Source organism: Piliocolobus tephrosceles, chromosome 15, assembly GCF_002776525.5.
Source record: "Piliocolobus tephrosceles isolate RC106 chromosome 15, ASM277652v3, whole genome shotgun sequence".
In the NCBI taxonomy this organism is placed as follows: Eukaryota; Metazoa; Chordata; class Mammalia; order Primates; family Cercopithecidae; genus Piliocolobus; species Piliocolobus tephrosceles.
The window spans coordinates 61,993,161-62,014,039 of NC_045448.1; the positions used below are offsets into that span (position 1 = coordinate 61,993,161).

At 41.5% G+C, this 20,879-nt stretch overlaps 1 protein-coding gene across 1 annotated transcript in view; it reads right to left on the minus strand.

Annotated features, from left to right (window-relative positions):
- Window positions 1-16,019, minus strand: part of XPO1 (exportin 1) — a 62,728-nt gene extending 46,709 nt beyond the window's left edge. Inside the window, exons 1-4 of the mRNA XM_023228270.2 lie at window positions 14,879-16,019; window positions 11,094-11,225; window positions 4,174-4,275; window positions 107-179 (exon numbers count right to left, since the gene is read on the minus strand). Coding sequence (XP_023084038.1) covers window positions 107-179; window positions 4,174-4,275; window positions 11,094-11,219 — 301 coding nt within the window. The 5' untranslated portion in view covers window positions 11,220-11,225; window positions 14,879-16,019. The remainder of the gene's footprint in view (window positions 1-106; window positions 180-4,173; window positions 4,276-11,093; window positions 11,226-14,878) is intronic.
- Between the last annotated feature and the right edge of the window lie 4,860 nt (window positions 16,020-20,879).

The following is a 20,879-nucleotide window of genomic DNA, read 5'->3' on the forward strand; positions in this document are numbered from 1 at the left end:
AGCAAAATATACTAAATATTCATTATATGCCCCCTCAAACAACTATAATAAAAATGCCAGGAATAACAAAATTCTGAATTTATAATTCTTTAATATATTTTCCTACCTTCACACTGGTTCCTTGGAAGAATCTTCCACCTTGTTTTTATCACATTTTCCAAAATTTGTAGTCCATAATACTGAAAATTGGAGAATAGAAGCATGTGAATATATTGCTATATAGGACTGGCAACTCTCAGGATTCACAAATGGACAGACATTCACACATTTACATCTAAAGTTCCAAAAACATTATGCTACCAAGTTTAATTACATATATTAAACAAGTATCTATTCACCCATATACTGAGTTTTCATGCATTTTCCTCATTTTATTGTTTACTACTCTATATAACGTCCTGCTGTTTATACATGCTCACACCAGGAGGAAGAACCAAATAAAAAGCCCTTTAGCAGCCAAATAGGCTTATCTGTCGAAGGAAAAGTAGCAGCCAGATACGAATTCACAGCATAAATGACTGCTCATAGGCTCACGTACTTTAACACGAACAGGCTCCTAAGAATTTAGCAGTTTGGATGCTATCAAGCTTCCTACCATCCTCTAGGAGTTATAAGCTTTTGGCCAAATATTAAAGTATTGTCACAAATACTTTCTATAAAAAGTGTTTACAAGCATCACTGGTGTGTTACTTAAGGAGCAGCAAGACAACCCATGGGTTTATTTTATATTTTAACCCCACCCTTATAGTTGCTATTTCTACTAATTTAAAGATAAACTTTTGTGCACAGTCAAAATAATCACAAATGCATGTTGCAATCTGTATCTACCTTTCAGGTATTTCTTCCTAAATACTGAAAGTTATAACTAAAAGTATAAAAAATTAAAAAACAGAGATACCACTTTCAAGCCATTTTGTCCCTCCTGCTGATTACTCACTCTAAATAGTCAACATTTATAATAATTTATAAAGCTCCAGGAGTTACTACCTGAATTACTATGACCAATTAGTGTGGATAGGCAGGAGGAAGAAAACGGACAAAACTGTTGTGGTACATTTCAACTGAGAGAATTAGGGAAGAATCAGCTATAATACCTGAAAGGTAAACTCATTCATATATAGACATATAACCTCAGATTGCAAGTTTTGGCTGAGAATAAGAGTTCATCTTTAAAATGGTTAGTCATTACACAATAAAATAGGAGCATTAGTATTTCAACCAAAGGGATCATGTGAATGCTCACTTTATCCAAAGCACAATATAGACTGTCCCAAACTACATTGTGCTCAAACAGTGAATGTTTTTGCTGTTTTCTTTCATTTTAACATTTCATACTTTTCAGGAAAATTTTGCCATTTCAACTAAAGTACTACATTTGCAGAACATTCCTTAAAAACTTTCAAAATCAAAACAAGGCCAAAGCAAAATTCTAAAATTACAAATTTGATGCTATTACAATGTTTCATAATCAGCAGTAAATAGTGATTTTTCTAACCTGTTCATTTTTAAAAACACATCTATTTATTATGTCTAGGTCTGAGAAATATGTAAATAAGCAAAAAAAGAGAATTTTCCAAACGCCTGAAGTTCTTAATTAGCTTTTAAAAACATACTACCCTAAACAATTTTATAGGCACAAAATCAGATTGTCAAGACTCAATAAGTCAAACTAACGCACTGCTTACAACGTATCCTCTTGCCAAAAATCAATTAAAAAGCCTTTAAAACACTAAGAAACAAAACCCACCATATAGTTAGAAATAAAAATCTTAAAGATAACTTCATCTTTTTTTTTTTTTTTGAGACGGAGTCTCGCTCTGTCGCCCAGGCTGGAGTGCAGTGGCCGGATCTCAGCTCACTGCAAGCTCCGCCCCCCGGGTTCATGCCATTCTCCTGCCTCAGCCTCCCAAGTAGCTGGGACTACAGGCGCCCGCCACCTCGCCCGGCTAGTTTTTTGTATTTTTTAGTAGAAACAGGGTTTCACCGTATTAGCCAGGATGGTCTCGATCTCCTGACCTCGTGATCCACCCGTCTCGGCCTCCCAAAGTGCTGGGATTACAGGCTTGAGCCACCGCGCCCAGCCGACTTCATCTTATTTAACCAAACTTTTTGTTTACATATTTATTGGAAAGACATTGTCACCTAAAGTTACTATTTACTAACCTGTAGTTATTTTCTACAACTGTATAAAGGTAGCATAAGCTTGATGAAGATACAATTCATATTTCATCTTTCTGCCAAGTTGAAGCAGGGAGCCCAATAAAAGCTTTGCCCAGGTTAGGTCAGAGGAATACATCTGTTACCATAATATCCTAAAATCCAATCTCTCCCAGACACAAAGACTTGGCCTATGAAACTGAAACAAGGAAAACTTACATTCCTTTGAAAAAATGTTATTTGGCGCCAGGCAAAGTGGCCCTCGCCTGTAATCCCAACACTCTGGGGAGGCCAAGGTGGGAGGGCCAGGAGCTCAAGATCAGCCTGAGCAACACAGGGAGACCCCGCCTCTATAAAAAAAATTGGTAAGTTAGCGAGGCATGGTGGCACGCACCTGTAGCCCTAGCTACTCAGAAAGCTAGGCAGAATGTCACTTAAGCCCAGGAGTTTGAGGTTACGGTGAGCTATAATCACACCACTACACTCCAGCCTAGCCAACAGAGGTCATGTCTCTTCAAAGAATTTTTTTTTTTTTTTTAGTATTTTTGCTCAAAATCTGAAGTGACAGTCAAATCTGAAAGCAAATGATAAATCACTACGATCCAAACATTCTAAAGAATTATACTTTTGCATTACATCTCAGAACTTGAGAAATCCACTGCTGAGTTATGAAGATGAGGGACAGATAACAGCAAAGACTAAATGAAAAGATAAATGCATGAAATGATCCCTATGGTAGAAATTTCTACTGAGCCCTTAGAAATACTTATTTTATGCATTGAATTCCCCTTTCCCCTCCCACCGCCCATGAAACAAAAACAATTGATGAACAGAATTCAGTTAAAGGGAATCAAAAGGGTAGACCTTGTGGAGGCCTGCCGTCAAAGCCTAGCTGTGTCAGTTGCACAGGAAGACACCCCTTTTCTTCCTATTACAAGCAATCAACATAATGGAACATTATGATTAATATCAGGTAGTGTTAACATCTTTAAAGAAAAAAAAAATGATTGCATAAAAGCCAAATGTCATAGTGCATAAATTTAGCACCAAATCATTTGTAATTTATGTAAATTGAAGAATTCTTTACCTGTTGCTTTCTTTCTGTTCCTCTAATCATCTCATTTTTCACAAGACAAATTTGAGTTTTTAAAAATACTGTTGATAAATCAACTTAAACATTAGTAATGTCTGTCAGTATAAAAAGCAAAATTTACCAGGCAAGCAAACAGGCAAACACTGTTATGTTACTTAAGGTTAGCACTTTGAGGAAGTTCTGGACTGTATTTTTGACCTAAAATTTACAAGTTGTCAAAACTAATTAATATTTTAAAACTGTTAATTAACAAAGTCTGGTTTCAGAAACAGATGTGAATATGGCTATCTTCTGTTTTAACACAATGTATATCAAGTGGAAACCTTTCGTGTATTAAACAGAATGCCATAGTATTTTATTACTTTAAGGCAGTTTAAAGAGAAGCGTGAATCATCAAGCCTAAAACAGACAAAACACATTTTGATCAACCCTTCTGTTCAAACTTAAAAAAGGACCCGAATTATAACATTTTCCATTGTAAATAAAAACTGAGTGCTGTCCCATTAGAAGCCCAATGCCATGGAGTAGGGTTTTAAGCTGTCCACACAACTTGGTGTCAGAGGTGCCTAGCCTGTATTATATTGATTACTTGCCCAAAATAATTCCTTAGTGTTATGTTTCATCTCTGAATAACATTCAGAATTTATGCTACTTAGACCTGTATACATATTCTAAAAAGAAAAAAACAAAATCAGACAACCAAAAAAGCCACCTTGCATACTAGTCCCATTACAAAACTTCATTCATAATTCTTAGGACTATTTGCAAGAATTAATTATATGCTTAAGACTAAATTTTGAAACAAATTAACAATATAAAATGATTTGAGATAACAAATGCTAATACTAAAAATGAGATACCTTCCTCAAAGTTTATGACTGGAAGAAAAGAAACAACAGATTTTAAAACCACCACTTGCTTACTTTCGTATTCATATTCTGAGAAAATTCCAAAATTGTGTCGACTCTTGTCCAAGCATCAGGATGCTCCTTTAAATGTGTCAGTACTTCTTGAGCCATTCTTTGCTAAAATATTATAAAAAAAAAAATTAAGCTAACGTGTTCTTTTGAATCATTCATTAAAATGAAAACTACTGAGCAAGGCACAAATTCTAATTGGACAGAGATTCTATCATCAATGTTCAGAAATATTCAAAAATCAGACTTTACAGAAATAGAAATAAAATTATTTAAATATGACTCCTAATCTTTTTTTTTCTTTTTTGAGACAGTCTTGCTCTATTGCCCAGGCTGGACTGCAGTGGTGTGATCTCAGCTCACTGCAACCTCTGCCTCCTGGGTTCAAGTGATTCTCCTGCCTCAGCCTCCCGAGTAGCTGGGATTACAGGCGGGTGCCGCCACAGCCGGCTAATTTTTGTATTTTTAGTAGAGCTGGGGTTTCACCATGTTGGCCAGGCTGGTCTTGAACTCCTGACCTCAGGTGATCTGCCTGCCTCGGCCTCCCAAAGTGCTGCGATTACAGGAGTGAGCCACTATGCCCAGCCAACTCCTAATCTTTAAAGGTGCAAATATTTTACTTTTTTGAAACAGAGTAACATTTTTGGGAGTAAATTTGGTTTATTTTTTAGTCTCAAAACTGCACTGGATTTCAGCCAAAGATCTATTCTGAAGCAAATGAGTTATCAGCATTTAAATCAACCAAAAACAACATAAAAATTCTTATCTAGGCCGGTTGCAGTGGTTCATGCCTGTAATCTCAATACTTTGGGAGACTGAGGCAGGAGGATCACTTGAGGTCAGAAGTTCAAGACCAGCTGGCCAGCCTAGGTGACAGGCAATGTAACGAGGCCATGACTCTCCAAAAAAAAAAAAAAAAAAAGCTGCGCATGGTGGCTTGCACCTGTAGTCCTAGCTACTCAGGAGGCTGAGGTGGGAGGATCACTTGAGCCCTGGAAATCAAGGCTGCACTGAGCTATGATGGTGCCACTGCACTTCAGCCTGGTGACAGAGCAGAGACTCTGCCTCTAGAAAAACAAAAAAATCACATCTACTTAGATAAGTTATGTAATGTAGCAGGACACTCCACTTTACAAGAGTTACCAAGAGCTCTCTAACTACAAAAATACATTTCATGGAAAGACTACTGAAAACTAGGTCTAAGTAAGACCACAAATCCCAAATACTTACATACCCTTTGACCTCTTTAAAAAGGGCTCTTAAAATTTATTGTAACCATCCTTTCTCCATTTTGAAATTTCACTAATTTCATATATAAAATATTTGTTTTGGAAACTATTTCCGTTTTTATTTTCTTATTTTTAATATGCAAACCCAGAAATACTCATCTATGTAGCCATCACCTTGTGCTTGTATCAGTTTTTCTTTGAACATAAAATAACTAAAGTTTATGAAAGTCATCTTTGTGCCTTTCCCTCCTGCCATTTCCTTCCTTTGTTCCTTCTTTTCTCTCTCTCTTTTTTTTTTAGTTAGAGTCTCACTCTGTCACCGAGGCTGGAGTGCAATGGCAGGATCTCGACTCACTGCAACCTCCACCTCCGGGGTTCAAACAATTCTCTTGCCTCAGCCTCTCGAGTAGCTGGGACTACAGGCACGTGCCACCACACCTGGCTAATTTTTGTATTTTCAGTATAGACAGGGTTTCACCCTGTTGGCCAGGCTGGTCTCAAACTCCTCACCTCGTGATCCGCCCGCCTCAGCCTCCCAAAGTGCTGGGAGTACACCTTTGTTCCTTCTTTAAAAAGTAATGGCTTTCATGAACTTGGTTTGTCTTTTCCTGTCCTCATTTTCATGGCATGTGTGTAAATTTCATGAATAGGGTTGTATGGCTACCAAATTTTATGCTTATACTCAAAAAATCTTTCAGGCTGGGCACAGTGGCTCCCTGCACTTTGGGAGGCCGAGGTGGGCGGATCATGAGGTCAGGAGTTCGAGACCAGGCTGACCAATATGGCGAAACCCCATCTCTACTAAAAATACAAAAACTAGCCGGGCATGGTGGCGTGCGCCTATAGTCCCAGCTACTTGGGAGGCTGAGGCAGGAGAATCGCTTGAACCCGGGAGCGGAGGTTGCAGTGGGCCAAGATTGCCCCAGCGCACTCCAACCTGGGTGACTGAGACTCCCTCTCCAAAAAAAAACTTATTGTTTTTCCATTTGACAGTTTTTAAGATCCAGCCATGTCAACGTTTTATATAGTTTTTTCATTTCAGTAAGTTTTTCATACAACATTAACGTATTTTTACCAAACAGCTTTTAATTCTACTGACAAAAAGCAATGGTTTAATCCTTTTCACTTTTATATCTTTAAAGGTTTTTTTATAACTCAATTAGATCCTTCCTATTACCTATTTCTATTAAAAGTTGTAAGCAAAAAGTTTGGGCCAGGTGTGGTGGCTCATGTCTGTAATCCCAGGAGTTCAAGATCAGCTTGGGAAACAAAGAAAAATTAATAATGAGCCAGGTGTGGTGGGACATGCACTTATGGTCCCAGCTACTCAGGAGGCTGAGGTGGGAAGATTGAGACTGGGAGGTCAAGGCTGCAGTGAGCTGTGATCATGCCATTGTGCTCCAGCCTGTATGACAGAGCAAGAAAAAGGTTCGATGACTTTAAAATCTGTCAATTACCTTTCTCTTATACTTTACTTTATCATGGGTTTAATTATGTGGTTATAAGCAACAAAGCATCAAAAACAGGGTAGGAAGCACTCTTAAAATCATTTCCAACAAAGATACCTTATAATCTTTAGCTTGGCTTTTATTCTAGTCTTTTTTTTAAAAAAATCGTATGCTTGGTAGGGCACCATGGCTCACGCCTATAATCCTAGCACTTTGGGAGGCTGAGTGGGAGGATCACAAGGTCAGGAGTTCAAGACCAGCCTGGCCAACATGGTGAAACCCTATCTCTACTAAAAATTCAAAAATTAGCTGGGTATGGTGGGGCGTGCCTGTAATCCCAGTTACTCGGGAGGCTAGGCAGGAGAACTGCTTGAATCAGGACCCGGAAGGCGGAGGTTGTGGTGAGCTGAGATCACACCACTGCACTCCAGCCTGGGCTACAGAGTAAGATTCTGTCTCATTAAAAAAAAGAAAGAAAGAGAGAGAGAGAAATCATATGCTTATCCTGGCGTTGATGCTTTATTTTAACCACGATCTTTTCCTCAGGTAGAGTAAACATAATACCACATTCATGACTATCCCATACATCAATCAGCAAAACACACTGCCATACACTCAATAACTTATATGGTTGTTCTCTATCCAGAAACCCACCAGAACCACTGTGGTCACCTGAAAAGATCAGATGCCTGCTTCCATTGTGAGTCTGTGGTTAGAAGAGTTAATGTATTTTAAAATACAATTATACACATTTTTATTTGATTTCATTAAAGGACTGATGGGTATAATGTGTCATATGAGAAATTACAGAAGGCAGAAAGAATAATGATGTGAGTTATCTAGGGCCAAAGCACATTTTAGCAGTGTTTTGATCTTCTCCCTGAGAATATCTAGCTAGATAACGTTATCTAACTAGAGGAAAAGTTGTATCAAAGATCCTCACACAGTAAAAGTTACTTGGTCAAGTTGCCATTTTGTCAGATGCTTTGAAGTGATAAGCATTCTACACAGAATCAAAAACTTCCCACACTATCACCACTCACTTCAATCTCTACATAAATCATGTTCTTTCCTGTTAGTTGTAATTTTACTCTCCGACGTTACTTCTAGTATTTGCATTCTAATGTATTCTAATCCCACCATTCTTACATAATGTTCTTTATAAACTTAAAACCCCAGCAGGGGTTTAAAAAAAGACACAAAAGCAAACTAAAGAGAAAGAAAACCTAGCATCTCCCTTGTGCTACTAACTGAATGGTGAAAGTATTTTAGTTGCTAAGCAATAGAGTTCAAGATCTTTAACAGAACACAATATTGGAGACAACATCCAACTCTTCCTGTATCTTTTTTCTAGGTGTCTACTTGACTAAAAATAGAAAAATACTTATAACAGAGAGTAGTCCTGATGTAACAGTGCTAAATAGCCTACTATACTAACCATGTATGCAAAAGTTGTCTACAGATTAAAAGTCACTCTTGTAAATAATTTCTTCCCCTCCCCAAGTTACACATTCCTTTTTTTTTTCAAAAAAAGACTACCTACAGCTTTCTTCCCAGTTGACTTTAGAAGCTTAATTAGTGTAATAAATTTTTCTTGTCATTATTAGCGCACGATATTTTATGAGTAGAAATTTTTTTTTAATTTCAAGCAATGAGTATCACATATGCTAAATCATTTTCATTATACTGCTAAATGTACCCTTTAAACAGAGTGCCTTCTACCTACCAAGCACTGTAATAGGTGCTTTATAAACCTCATCATTACTAACCCTCCAATCTCTTGTAGGGCAGGTCACATTTGTACATGGGACTTAAGCAATGACTAGAGAGAGCTTCCAGGAAACAAATTAAGACATCTAACACTAAAAACATGTTTTCCACCACAGCAGCTCTCTGCTACTACTCCTTTTCCTTTGAAATAAGACCCTCAAGGAGGTGGGAAACAAAAAGTAGACTGAACTAACAACACAGGACTTTTAGAGACCAAAAGGACTCCTTAACCAGCTTTAAGCTCTAAATCTGTTTCTTCATTTATAATACAATATAAGTTTGCTAGTTATTTTTACGCAACTGATTTTGTCACATGATCTATTAACTACTGCAGACAAAATCCTTTTACTTTGGGAAAGTTAACCTATTGTCCTTATAAACAAAAAAAAATTTAGAAACACTTTTCTTAATCTTTTTATTAAGAACTCAATTTTAAAACAAACCATTAAATTTCTTAATACTATGAAACATTATTAAAAGCAGTATTACTGTAATATATTCTCAATTATAAAAATTACCACTAATTCTGTTATAAGCCATGAAGAACACTGCTCTGTTGGTTTATTTATCATACCTTTAGATGCAGTGAACTAGCTTAGTGCAAAGATTAAATAGTATTAATAGCTGAATCTATGTGGAAAAAATTAAATGCCTTTTTCCCCAATGGCTACAGACCTGTGCTTCTAACATTATATTCAAAATTGAACCCAACCTTACTTTCATAGCTTCCTCCAAAAGCAGCTGTTTCCTATGCATCCATGCTAGAAGAAATGAGGCTTAAAGCTTCATGTTGAATGTACAGCATGAGTAACAACTAAATGACAGGGATAATAAATACTGATGGATAATTTTTTCAAGAATGCTTTTGGAGATAAAGTACTGATCAAAAACGCCCTAAGAGTATAAACCCGGACTAACAAGCTTACACAATCACTGCACAGTAATGTTTTCTGTTTTTAGAGCTTCCACAGCCCTTTTTCAAGTTTTCACTACAGTGAAAGCAGTATTGTTAGATTTCACAAGGGAATGGAAACATTTATACATGATGCTTTTTGGACTACCTATAAAAGATAGTACTATATCCATCTTACTTGTTTTCAAAAAGTGTAATGGCACTCAGTTTCTTAATTATGCAAATACAAATATCTTGACAATATAAGTAACCTCATATCTACTAGCTGAACACTCATCTAACCAGAAATCTACTGTTCTGGCAACAAAACTACCTTAAAAGATTTCTGGACAGGCGTGGTGGCTCACGCCTGTAATACCCACACTTTGGGAGGGCAAGGCAGGCGGATCACGAGGTCAGGAGATGGAGACCATCCTGGCCAATACGAAACCCATCTCTACCAAAATACAAAAAATTAGCTGGGCGTGGTAGTGCGCCAGTAGTCCCAGCTACTCGGGAGGCTGAGGCAGGAGAATTGCTTGAATCTGGGAAGCGGAGGTTGCAGTGAGCCAAGATTGTGCCACTGCACTCAAGCCTGGTGACAGTACGAGACTCCATCTCAAAAAAAAAAGAGGATTTCTGACCCAACTACAGAACTTTTTACTCATTCAAAAACATGCTTGGGCTGGCTCAAGGTGGCTCATGCCTGTAATCCCAGCACTTTGGGAGGCTGAGGCAGGTGGATCACCTGAGGTCAGGAGTACCAAGACCAGCCTGGCCAACATGGTGAAACCCCGTCTCTATTAAAAATACAAAAATTAGCCAGGCACAGTGGTGTGCGTCTGTAATCCCAGCTACCAGGGAGGCTGAAGCAAGACAATCACTTGAACCCAGGAGGCAGGGGTTGCAGTGAGCCGAGATCATGCCACTGCACTCCTGCCTGGGACATAGAGCAAGACTCTGTCTCAAAAAAAAAAAAAAAAAAAAAAAAGTTTGGCCCCACAGGTAAAAAATTCAGTTTTTTTTTCTTGTGACACATACAATTTAAAATTTTACACACTATTTCTGTTTCACCTTTTAGCTGGGTTCAAAAAAGCCAAAAACTTAAACTGATTAAAGCATGGTTTATGTTCAAGATAATTCCCTACATTAACAGTACCACTTAAAAAGTGCACAAAATTCAACTAACATGAAAATACTTGGTATTCCTGTTTTTAATTAAACAAACGTATCTGTGAAGTACTTCTGTAAATGTTTTAAAAGTAGAAGAATCATATTAGCTCCAAACATATTAAGTATATATAAAAGTACAGAGAACCTTTAATACCTACAAAGTATTTAATAACATTCGGCTCTTAAGGACAGAACAAGTATAAGAATAGTATTCCAAAACAACCCAATGTAATCATATCAAACATTATGCAATTTTTTTCTCCAAACTAATTCTCATTATGGTTAATATAGAAATCCAAATTAACGCAAACTATGGAATACCTTTTTTAAAGGTGATAATTTAAAATTTTATTCTAAACCCAACAACTCTGTTACACTGTCAAAATGTTATAAAGTTTTCGTTGGCTACTTTACCTGGGCTCCTTCTCCATGGTATAAGCAATTCACCACATTATCTAATAAGTTGATATCCAGTTTTTGGCTGAAATCGAGCAGCTGACGAGCTGCATGGTCTGCTAACATTGTCATAATTGCTGGCATAGATTACTGAAAATAAAGAAAAAACATTGAAGCTGCCTATGAAGTTTTGGAATTATCAAAAACTTCCTACAAGTTATTTTACTTCAACCATGTTATTACAAATATTTTAATGAATACTTTAGAGACATTAATTACAAAAAACTGAGATAGTAAAAGCAAGTAACAGAAGCTGAAATTACTTAGCTATTTGATAATTACATAAATTATTATGGTCCATTCAACTTTTCTAGTGTTTTGTTTATACACCACAAAGACTTTCCTATTCTACTAACATTTATAAAGTAGGCTAACCTATTATTTAAATGCATCCACTATTGGGATTTTATGGTCCTAAAACGTGATACAGTTCACTATCTTGATGTTGAAACTTCTTAAGCAAGTAGGATTAAGTTCAAGTGAATGTGTTTTTCTTCTCTTCCCAACTAGGGTCTTCTGGATAACTCAGTAAAAGCTCACTTCACATTATCTTAACTTTATAAAAATAATTCTATAAAGACAGAATGGGCTGAGCGCAGTGGCTCACACCTGTAATCCCAGCACTTTGGGAGGCTGAGGTGGGCGGATCACTTGAGGTCAAGAATTCCAGACCAACCTGGCCAACAATGGCAAAACCCCATCTCTACTAAAAATACAAAAATTAGTCAGGTGTGGAGGCAGGCGCCTGTAATCCCAGCTACTCGGGAGGCTGAGGCAGAACTGCTTGAACCCAGGAGACGGAGGTTGCAGTGAGCCAAGATGCGCCACCCCACTCCAGCCTGGGCAACAGAATTGAGACTCCATCTCAAAAACAAACAAACAAAAAAAGACAGAATGACGTTAAAAATCAAAATGTGGATATACAGTAATTCCTACTGTCTACAGCAATGGTTAGCAGGAACCACAAGTCTAATATATCTTGGTATAAATCTCCTTAGCCTCTACAGAAATAACTTAGTTTCTACACTCAAACCATTCAAATTGTTTCAACCCTCAATGAATTGGGGGATTGAAATTACATCTACAAACATATTTACTGAATATATAATCTAGGAAAAAAAACTTTACGGGCAATATGCCTAACAAGATTTTTTAAATTCCAGGTATTCATTGGCAAGTTAAAAGCTGTAAAAGCCTGCCCATTCCCAAATAAAAAAGAATTCTAAGAGAAAAATGAGCTACTTCACCAAAATATATACTGGTTAAAACCTACCAGTTCATATGCAATGCTATCCTTTTAAGAGGATTCTACTCTAAGATGCTGGCACACATCCACCTTTTTGTTGCCCAGAATTATACAAAATATCTTTCCTCTGCTTTTCTTCAAAGCCAATGCCACTCAAACCTAACTGGTTAAGTCAGTAGTCCTTAACCTATTTGGGGGTCTAAGATGCCTGAGACTCTGAGGAACTAATAGCTCTAACCCAGTTTTTAAAAACTCATGATTTTGTATACAATTATAGAGGATTCAGGACATCCTGAAAGCCATCCATGGCACCCCCGGTTTAGTGTATTTAGAACTAACAAGGTAAGATCTCCACTTCTTCCCATTTTAGGAACTTTCGTGGACCAGAAAATGAGTAGCTAATTTATTTACATTGTACTTGGACAAACTAGCTTGGCAGGGGGGAAAAAAAGGCGTTAATTCCTGGCTATTTTATAACAGCTTAAAAATGTCCATAACAATAATGGCAGCAATTTCAATGTTAATGCAAATGTCTTATTTAAATATAATGTCTGTTACAACAGATTAGAACTCCAAACAATGAGTCACCTATGACTGACATGATGTAAAAATAATATGAAACTCAAGAAATTAGGAGTTCAAGAATTGGCCCATTATTGACAAAACTGATGAGACTTCAAAATATTTTGTAGTAGGCATTAAACTTTTTTAAACAGCAAGATACTTGTTACACACCACAAAAAAACCCTTAAGATCGAAAAACTGAGAGGAAATATATATTCCACAAATGAATGTGTAAACTCTCCACCTTCAACTACCATAAAATTTAAAAGATCAGAACACATCTTTATTTGAGGCTTAAAAGCAATGTCCACAAAGCATCAAGATCTACGTATCAGAAGTTTTCAAATATTTCGGTCAAATAGTGAACAAACTTTTCACCTGTTTACTCCTACAATAGTTTAATGCCAAAACAAAAAAGGATTAAGAAAATGACTCTTCCAAGTTTCACTTTCAAATACACTGTCCTTATAGAATTCTCCCAACTAGACTGATGTGAAAAACGAGATTTAGAATAGAAGGATTTAAATACAGTAGTTTGCCATCCTTAGAACTAGCGGCTGTCTTCGAAATGACCTACCTATTCTTGAACTGTACATAGTACAGAAATGGCGGCTTTGTGGTCAATGCCAAGCACATTTAGTCCCCCAAATCAAGCCGCTTCCAAAACATTCTTTCCACTAACAGCAGCGTCCCACACTTAAGATATACAATCAGACAGCAAACAAGTCATGGAGAGGTGTAACCACGAACGCTCATTCCCGTTGGGCTCTTCAATCCTAAAATCCACTCACTGGATAACATACACTAGGGATTATCCAGCTTAATGGATAATGTTGTGACTCTACAAGTGACCCCCAATGCCAGTTCCTATCCAAAGCCCAGGAAATCATAACCGTTGCTTAATAACTTCACACTAGGTGAAAAAAAAACAAGTCGGTACAAGGCGAAAGACTGACTGCTCCTTAGGTGTGTGGGCAACCGCCTGCTTCATTCAGGAGAAACACACCTCACTAGGGCCCGCCCTCCCCTGGCTTCCCACCCGAACCGATTTGCAGCCCTTCTAACTATAGCACACGGGAGCACGCACTCACCCCGCCCATACTCGGAGGAGGCATTTAGACCAGGCGCCTTAAGTTCAACGCCCCTTTCTCTATGCAGCATGGCCTCGGCGTGATCAGAGGAGGTCCGGGCTGAGCCAGTACTGAATGCTTCCTCCACTACACCACTTCCTCCCACCCAACCCAAACTCAGACATCGGAATGAAGGAGAATCAGGGCATCCTCCACTGTACGGGGCCAGCAGTAAATGGTTTAACCAACTTATCACACTCAAACCCCTGAAAAGGAACTACAAGACGGAATCCCATGTGCAGGCCCCTGAAAAATTCATCTTTCCTACTTCACATGCCACTCTGCAAAAAACCGGAGAGCTTTCGAGTTTCCTTGCTGGAGGAACAGGGAGTCGGCAGCCCCTCCCTCCCCCATCCCAAGCTCTCCACCGAGGGGGCCACGTGATGCAGGCGGACGTTTCAATGCTGCTGCACTAAATATTTCTGGAAACTTCCACTCCTAATAATTTACAGAGATGTTCCTGAAATCACCCCAACTTCTCCCCAGCCCGTGGGGCTGGGGAAGCCCTTCCACCCCGCGCGGGGCCCCGCTTCACTATCACGCTCCTCGCCTTCCTCCACCGCCACCCGCACACGCGAATGACCCAGCAAGCGCTCCCCTCCCGCGGCCGCCTCCCCGCCTCCATCCCCCAGCGGCAAAAGCGGCTCCATTCAATCGCAGGCTCCGCTGTGGGCCCGGCGCGCCCCCGGCCCGCCCGCCGCCTCCTGGGCTCGCTTCCCGCGACCGCCGCGCCCCACGCTGGCCTCCTCCCGCCCGGCCGCGCCGCCGCCCGACCCTCGGCCCCAAAGACACAGTCGACTTACCCAGAGATTGAACCAACTGCTCCTTCCTTCCTTGTCGGGGGATTAGGGCCAGGGAAGGTGGGGAGGGGGGAGAGGGGACGAATCAAGGTGGGTTTCACAGTTTTCCCACCTTAAAAAAGGAAATTAAAAAAATGGAGAGGAAAAGGGCAAAAAGAGCTCAATAATATTTACTATTTCAGGGACGCTTCCCCCCAACACACACACCCACCCGCCCCCCAAAAAAGAAGGGGAATTAATCTGGGGAATAAATGCTCCCGCCCGGCTGGGGAGTGAGGGAAGGGGGAGGGAACGGGGTCAAGTCCCAAAGATTCAGCCCCAGGGGGACCCTCCAGCCACAGGCAGCAGCAGAAGCGGCAGGAGTAGGGGGTGTAGAGTCCACACGGCCGGGGGGACGCTCTGCTGCCAGTTGCAGTCCGACTCCCCCCTACCAAAACACGGCTCCCTCTCTCACGCGGCTCCGGCGCTGGGCCCCCCCCCCCGGCTCGCCTAAACTTTCCCCCCTTCTCTTGCTCCTCAGCGACTGGTGGTTCCCCCCTCCCCCTCTGGGTGGTTGCACGGACTGCAGCAGCAAAGACTGGAACAGGCACCGCCGCCGGGGCTGTAGCTACTGTTGCTCTTGCTGATGCTGTAGCTCCCGCTGCTCCTGCCGCGGCCGCTGCAGCCGCTTCTCCCCCTCCTCCTAGTGCCTCAAACTCGGAACCGGTTGAAACCGGTTCAGACTGGGAGATTCCATCTCGGTTGAGTTTTCAGCCCATGGCGCCGCGGAGCGTTTGGAACCTGGGCCTCCGCCCCCAGCCCGCCCTCCTATTGGTCAGTTCCAGCTACAGCCGCGCCATGAGCCTATCTCTCATTGGCCTGAGCGCCAGTCAATCCCACCTCAAGGCTCCACACGAGCCCGCCGCTTCGGCCCCCGCCTCTTTTCAGCAGCGATTTGCCCGCAGAGTGGGGGAGGGGAAGTGGGGAGGGTCGAAAGGCAAGAGGAGAGGGGTGGAGGAGGAGGAGGTGGGACGAAGAGCAGGGCTGAGTAGAAAAGAGAACGAAGGAAAGCCGCATGGAGGATTCGTTCGAACAAGCTGTCAATCAAGCGCAGCCCGCCCTCGAGCTCTCGACTTCCCTTCCCCCTGCGGCCCTCACCCTCCCAGTGCCTAGTTCGCAGGCCCGGCCTTTCCCGCCTGCTCATTGGCTGGGCGCCTTCGGTGACGGAGAGGGTGGGGCGCAGCTCGTGAGCTAGTGGCGGCGCGAGTTTGATCGCGGCGCGCGGCGGTGTTCGATCTGCTTTCCCCGGACTCGGCCGGCCCGCCCCCACCGGCTCCCGCCAACCTGCGGGGGCCTGAGTCCGCGGGAATTAGGATCCACCCCTCAGATGGGGGATGCGTTCGGAAAAGGGATGGCACACCCAGTTGTTTTGAACTCTCGGAGGGGTGGAGAAAGGAGGGAAAGGAACACCTCCGAGGCCAATTGTAGGCCCCAGACCTCTAATCCATTTTAGAGGCCTGGGTTGGGCCAGGTAGCTGAGAGACAGGTTGGGGTGAGGCACAGGGCGTGCATTCTTGGCGCCTCGTGATCTTCTCAGGGTCTCGGAAAATACATCGAAAAACTTCTTGGGAAAGTCTTAAAATTTCAACTCTGTCTCCCCAGGCTGGAATTTGGCCGCTTCGACAACCAACCTTTCCTGAAAACCAAAACATTGTAATCCCAGGTGATTGGTTTGACAGCGCATGTTGTGGCTGGGTGAGCTTGCATGCCAACTGCGTCCCACCTGGTGCCCTTGATCTGCAACACTCAGATTTTCCTTTCACCCTAGCGGCACTTCACGTACTAAATCATCACCAAATTGTATTTTCTGTGAAAGTCACATGCACGTTGTCTTTCACGTGGTTGCCTCTCTTGTTTGTTCCCAAGCGTCCTCCAAATCAGCTTTACAGATTGTTCTTTGCTTAAGAGCAAATAGCCCACCAAAATTTACTAGGCCCTTTGTGCCACCAAGAGGTGGATAAATGGTTTATTGAATTAATACAATTTTCTTTAGCAAATGTTCATTCACTATGGACTATGACTAACCTCAAAGCACCACTTAGAATTCTAACTCCCCCTCCAATAAAGAAAAACCCAACAACTCAATGTTTAGATGCACCAGAATGATTTTGGATAATTTTCAGACCTAAGTTTTTATTCATTACACAAATGAATAATATCAAGCCATTTTATATACATATATACATACATATATAATGTACTATGTATGATATGTGATGTACAGTTGGCCCTCTATCCGTGGGTTCCCCATCCTCAGTTTCAACCAGCCCTGGGTGGAAAATATTTAAAAAATAATACAATAAAAATAATACAAAATAAAACGCAATGCAGTATATTTATATAGCATTTACAATGTATAAGGCATTATAAGCAATGTAGAGATGATTTAAAGTTTACATCGTATAAGCTATTATAAGCAATCTAGAGATTGAAGTGTAACGGGAAGTTTACAAATACAGTATATGCAAATACAGTAAATCCTCACTTAACATGGTCATGGAGAGGATCTTGGAAACTGCGACTTTAAACACAAAGATAGGCCAGGCATGGTGGTTCATGCCTGTAATCCCAGCACTTTGGGAGGCGGAGCTGGGCAGATCACGTGAGGTCAGGAGTTCGAGACCAGCCTGGCCAACGTGGTGAAACCCCTCTCTACTGAAGATACAAAAATTAACTTGGCATGTTGGTGGGTACTTGTAATCCCAGTTACTCGGGAGGTTAAGACAGGAGAATGGCTGGAATCTGGGAGGCAGAGGCTGCAGTGAGCCAAGATCACACTACTGCAGTTCAGCCTGGGCAACAGAATGAGACCCCTCAAAACAAACAACAACAAAAAAACCCTAGAAGGACATATAACGAAATCAATTTTACCATAGGCCTGTAATCCCAGCATTTTGGAAGGCCAAGGTGGGAGGATCACTTGAGCCCAGAAGTTCAAGACCAGCCTGGGCAACATGGCAAAACGTGGTCTCTACCAAAAATACAATAATTAGCTGGGCATGGTGGCATGCGCCTGTAATCCCAGCTACTCAGGAGGCTGAGGTCAAAGGATCACTTGAGTCCGAGAGGTTGAGGCTGCGTGAGCTGTGATGATGCCATCATGCTACTGTACACTCCAGCCTGGGTGACAGAGCGAGACCCTGTCTCAAAAAAAATTACCAATCTAACGCCGGCAAAAGTATGATTGTGTATGATGCTAAAACAGGGTGAGAGAGAAAGGATCTCTCTCTTTTTTTCTGAAAAAGTGTCTCACTGTGTCTCTCCCAGGCTGAAAGGATCCTCCCTGACTCAACCATCTAAGTAGCTGGGACTATAGACACATGCCAACATGCCTAGCTAGTTTTGTGTGTATATATATGTGTGTGTATTTTTTTTTTTTTTGTAGAAAAGGGGTTTTGTCATGTTACCCAGGCTGATCTCAAACTCCTGTAGGCAAGCGATCCTCCTGCTTCAGCCTCACAAAGTGCTGGGATTATAGGCCTGAGCCACCTTGCCCAGTCAGGATACTCATTTTAAGAAAAAATTGACCTGGGAAAATAAAGTCTGGGTTGCACCCCTATTTCTGTCAAGCTCAATTTAGTGTGGAGAATGTTTATAGAAAATTATGAGTATTCTGTCAGTGAATAATCTATGTACAGTCTGTGAAGCCTCGAGTCAGTCAGGAGCAGAATCAGCAGTTGCCTGCAGGTGAGTTGCTGCCTTTTGAGAACGTAGTGAAAAAGTATGTGACAAGGCTGCTAAATCTAGGAGTTACAGTTTGATAGTCTGAGAAATCTGTACAGTTCTTCTATGAGGTGACATTCAACAATGAATCCCAAGATTCTCTTACTCATGGAGAAATGAGAGAAGTATATCACTTAACTTGGACCATTCTCAGACAGGACGGAGGAAGCTATAGCTGTTTTGTTTGAAGTACTTCTAGGCCAAAAATAAAAATAATGACATGGGGTTATATGTCTGCTGCAACTGTCAGTTTAGGCTGCTGTAACAAAGTACCATAGTCTGGGTGGCTTAAACAACATTTATTTCTCACAATACTGGAGGCTGGAAGTGTGAGGCCAGAGTGTCAGCATGGTTTAGATTCTGGCAAAGGCCCTTTTCAGGGTTGCAGACCAGTGACTTCTTCCTATACTTTCTTGTGAAGGGGGAAAAAAAGGCTAGAGACCTTTCTGGGGTCTCTTTTATAAAAGAGCGCTAATCTCATTCATGAGGACCCCACCCTTATGATCTACTGATCTCCCAAAGGCCATATTTCCTAATACCATCACATTAGGGTTTAGGATTTCAACATACTAGTTTTCAGGGGACACAAACATTCAGTCCATTGCAATATATAAGAAGCAAAATAGAGTAGGGAAACTAAAGTTGGTACCCGTGGGTTGAAAAGATATGCCATTTCTTGCACAAAAACATCTCATTATGGGCCAGGCATGGTGGTGGCTCAGGCCTGTAATCCCAGCACTGTGGGAGGCCAAGGCGGGTGGATCACGAGGTCAGGAGTTCAAGACCATCCTGGCCAACATAGTGAAACCCTGTCTCTACTAAAAATACAAAACTTAGCTGGTCATGGTGGTGCATGCATGTAATCCCAGCTACTCGGGACGCTGAGGCAGGAGAATCACTTGAACCAGGGAGTCAGAGGTTGCAGTAAGCTGAGATCATGCCACTGCACTGCGGCCCAGTGACGGAGTGAGACTCCGTCTCAAAAAATAATAATAATAAAATAAATTAATTAATTAAAAAAAACAAAATGAGCTGGGTGAGGTGGCTTAGGCCTGTAATCCCAGGACTTTGGGAGGCTGAGGTGGGCAGATTACCTGAGGTCAGAAGTTTGAGACCAGCCTGGCCAACATGGTGAAATCCCGTCTCTACAAAAATACAAAAAATTAGCCAGATGTGGTGGCACACGCCTGTAATACCAGTGCTTTGGGAGACTATTATGGGAGAATCACTTGAGGCCAGGAGTTCAAGACCAGCCTGGGCAACATAAATAAGACTTTGGCTCTACAAAACTAAAAAATTAACCCAGGCATGATGACGCATACCTGTGTCTTAGCTACTCAAGAGGCTGAGGCAGGGGGATCCCCTGACCCCAGGAGTCAGGCTACAATGAGCTATGATCAAGCCAGTGCACTCCAGCCTGTGCAGCAGAGCAAGACTGTCTTTAAAAAAAAGAAAAATGAGCCGGGCGCGGTGGCTCAAGCCTGTAATCCCAGCACTTTGGGAGGCTGAGACGGGCGGATCACAAGGTCAGGAGATCGAGACCATCCTGGCTAACACGGTGAAACCCCGTCTCTACTAAAAATACAAAAAACTAGCCGGGCGAGGTGGTGGGCGCCTGTAGTCCCAGCTACTTGGGAGGCTGAGGCAGGAGAATGGCATAAACCCGGGAGGCGGAGCTTGCAGTGAGCTGAGATCCGGCCACTGCACTCCAGCCCCGGGCTACAGAGCAAGACTCCGTCTCAAAAAAAAAAAAAAGAAAAATGGTATATGGAGTCATGGAAAAATGTGAAAAAAAAAAAGAAAAATCAGAAAAAATCCTGTCTTATCAGGTGCTCTGACTAGAAAAAAATGAAGAATCTATAGCAAAGTCAGTGAATCTATTTCAGTAGTTCTCAAACTGAGGGCAGTTCCCCCCCACAAGACATTTAGCAATTAAGTGTTGTCTATCAAAATAACACTGTCAGCTAATGTCAGAATCAGAGCACATTACAGGTAGATCAGAAGGCGAAGTAGATCAGAGGTATAATAACAGCTAACATGGAAACACTTTTGGTTGTTGCAACTGGTTGGGGAGGGGGTGCCATAGACATCTAGTGGCAGAGGCCAGGAGTGCGGTGAAACATCTTGCAATGCACAGGATAGCCCCCTATATCAAAGAATGACAAGCCTACAATGTCAATATACAGAGATTGAGAAACCCTGATCTATTTATAAATATTTTAAATTATCCTAGCCCAATAAA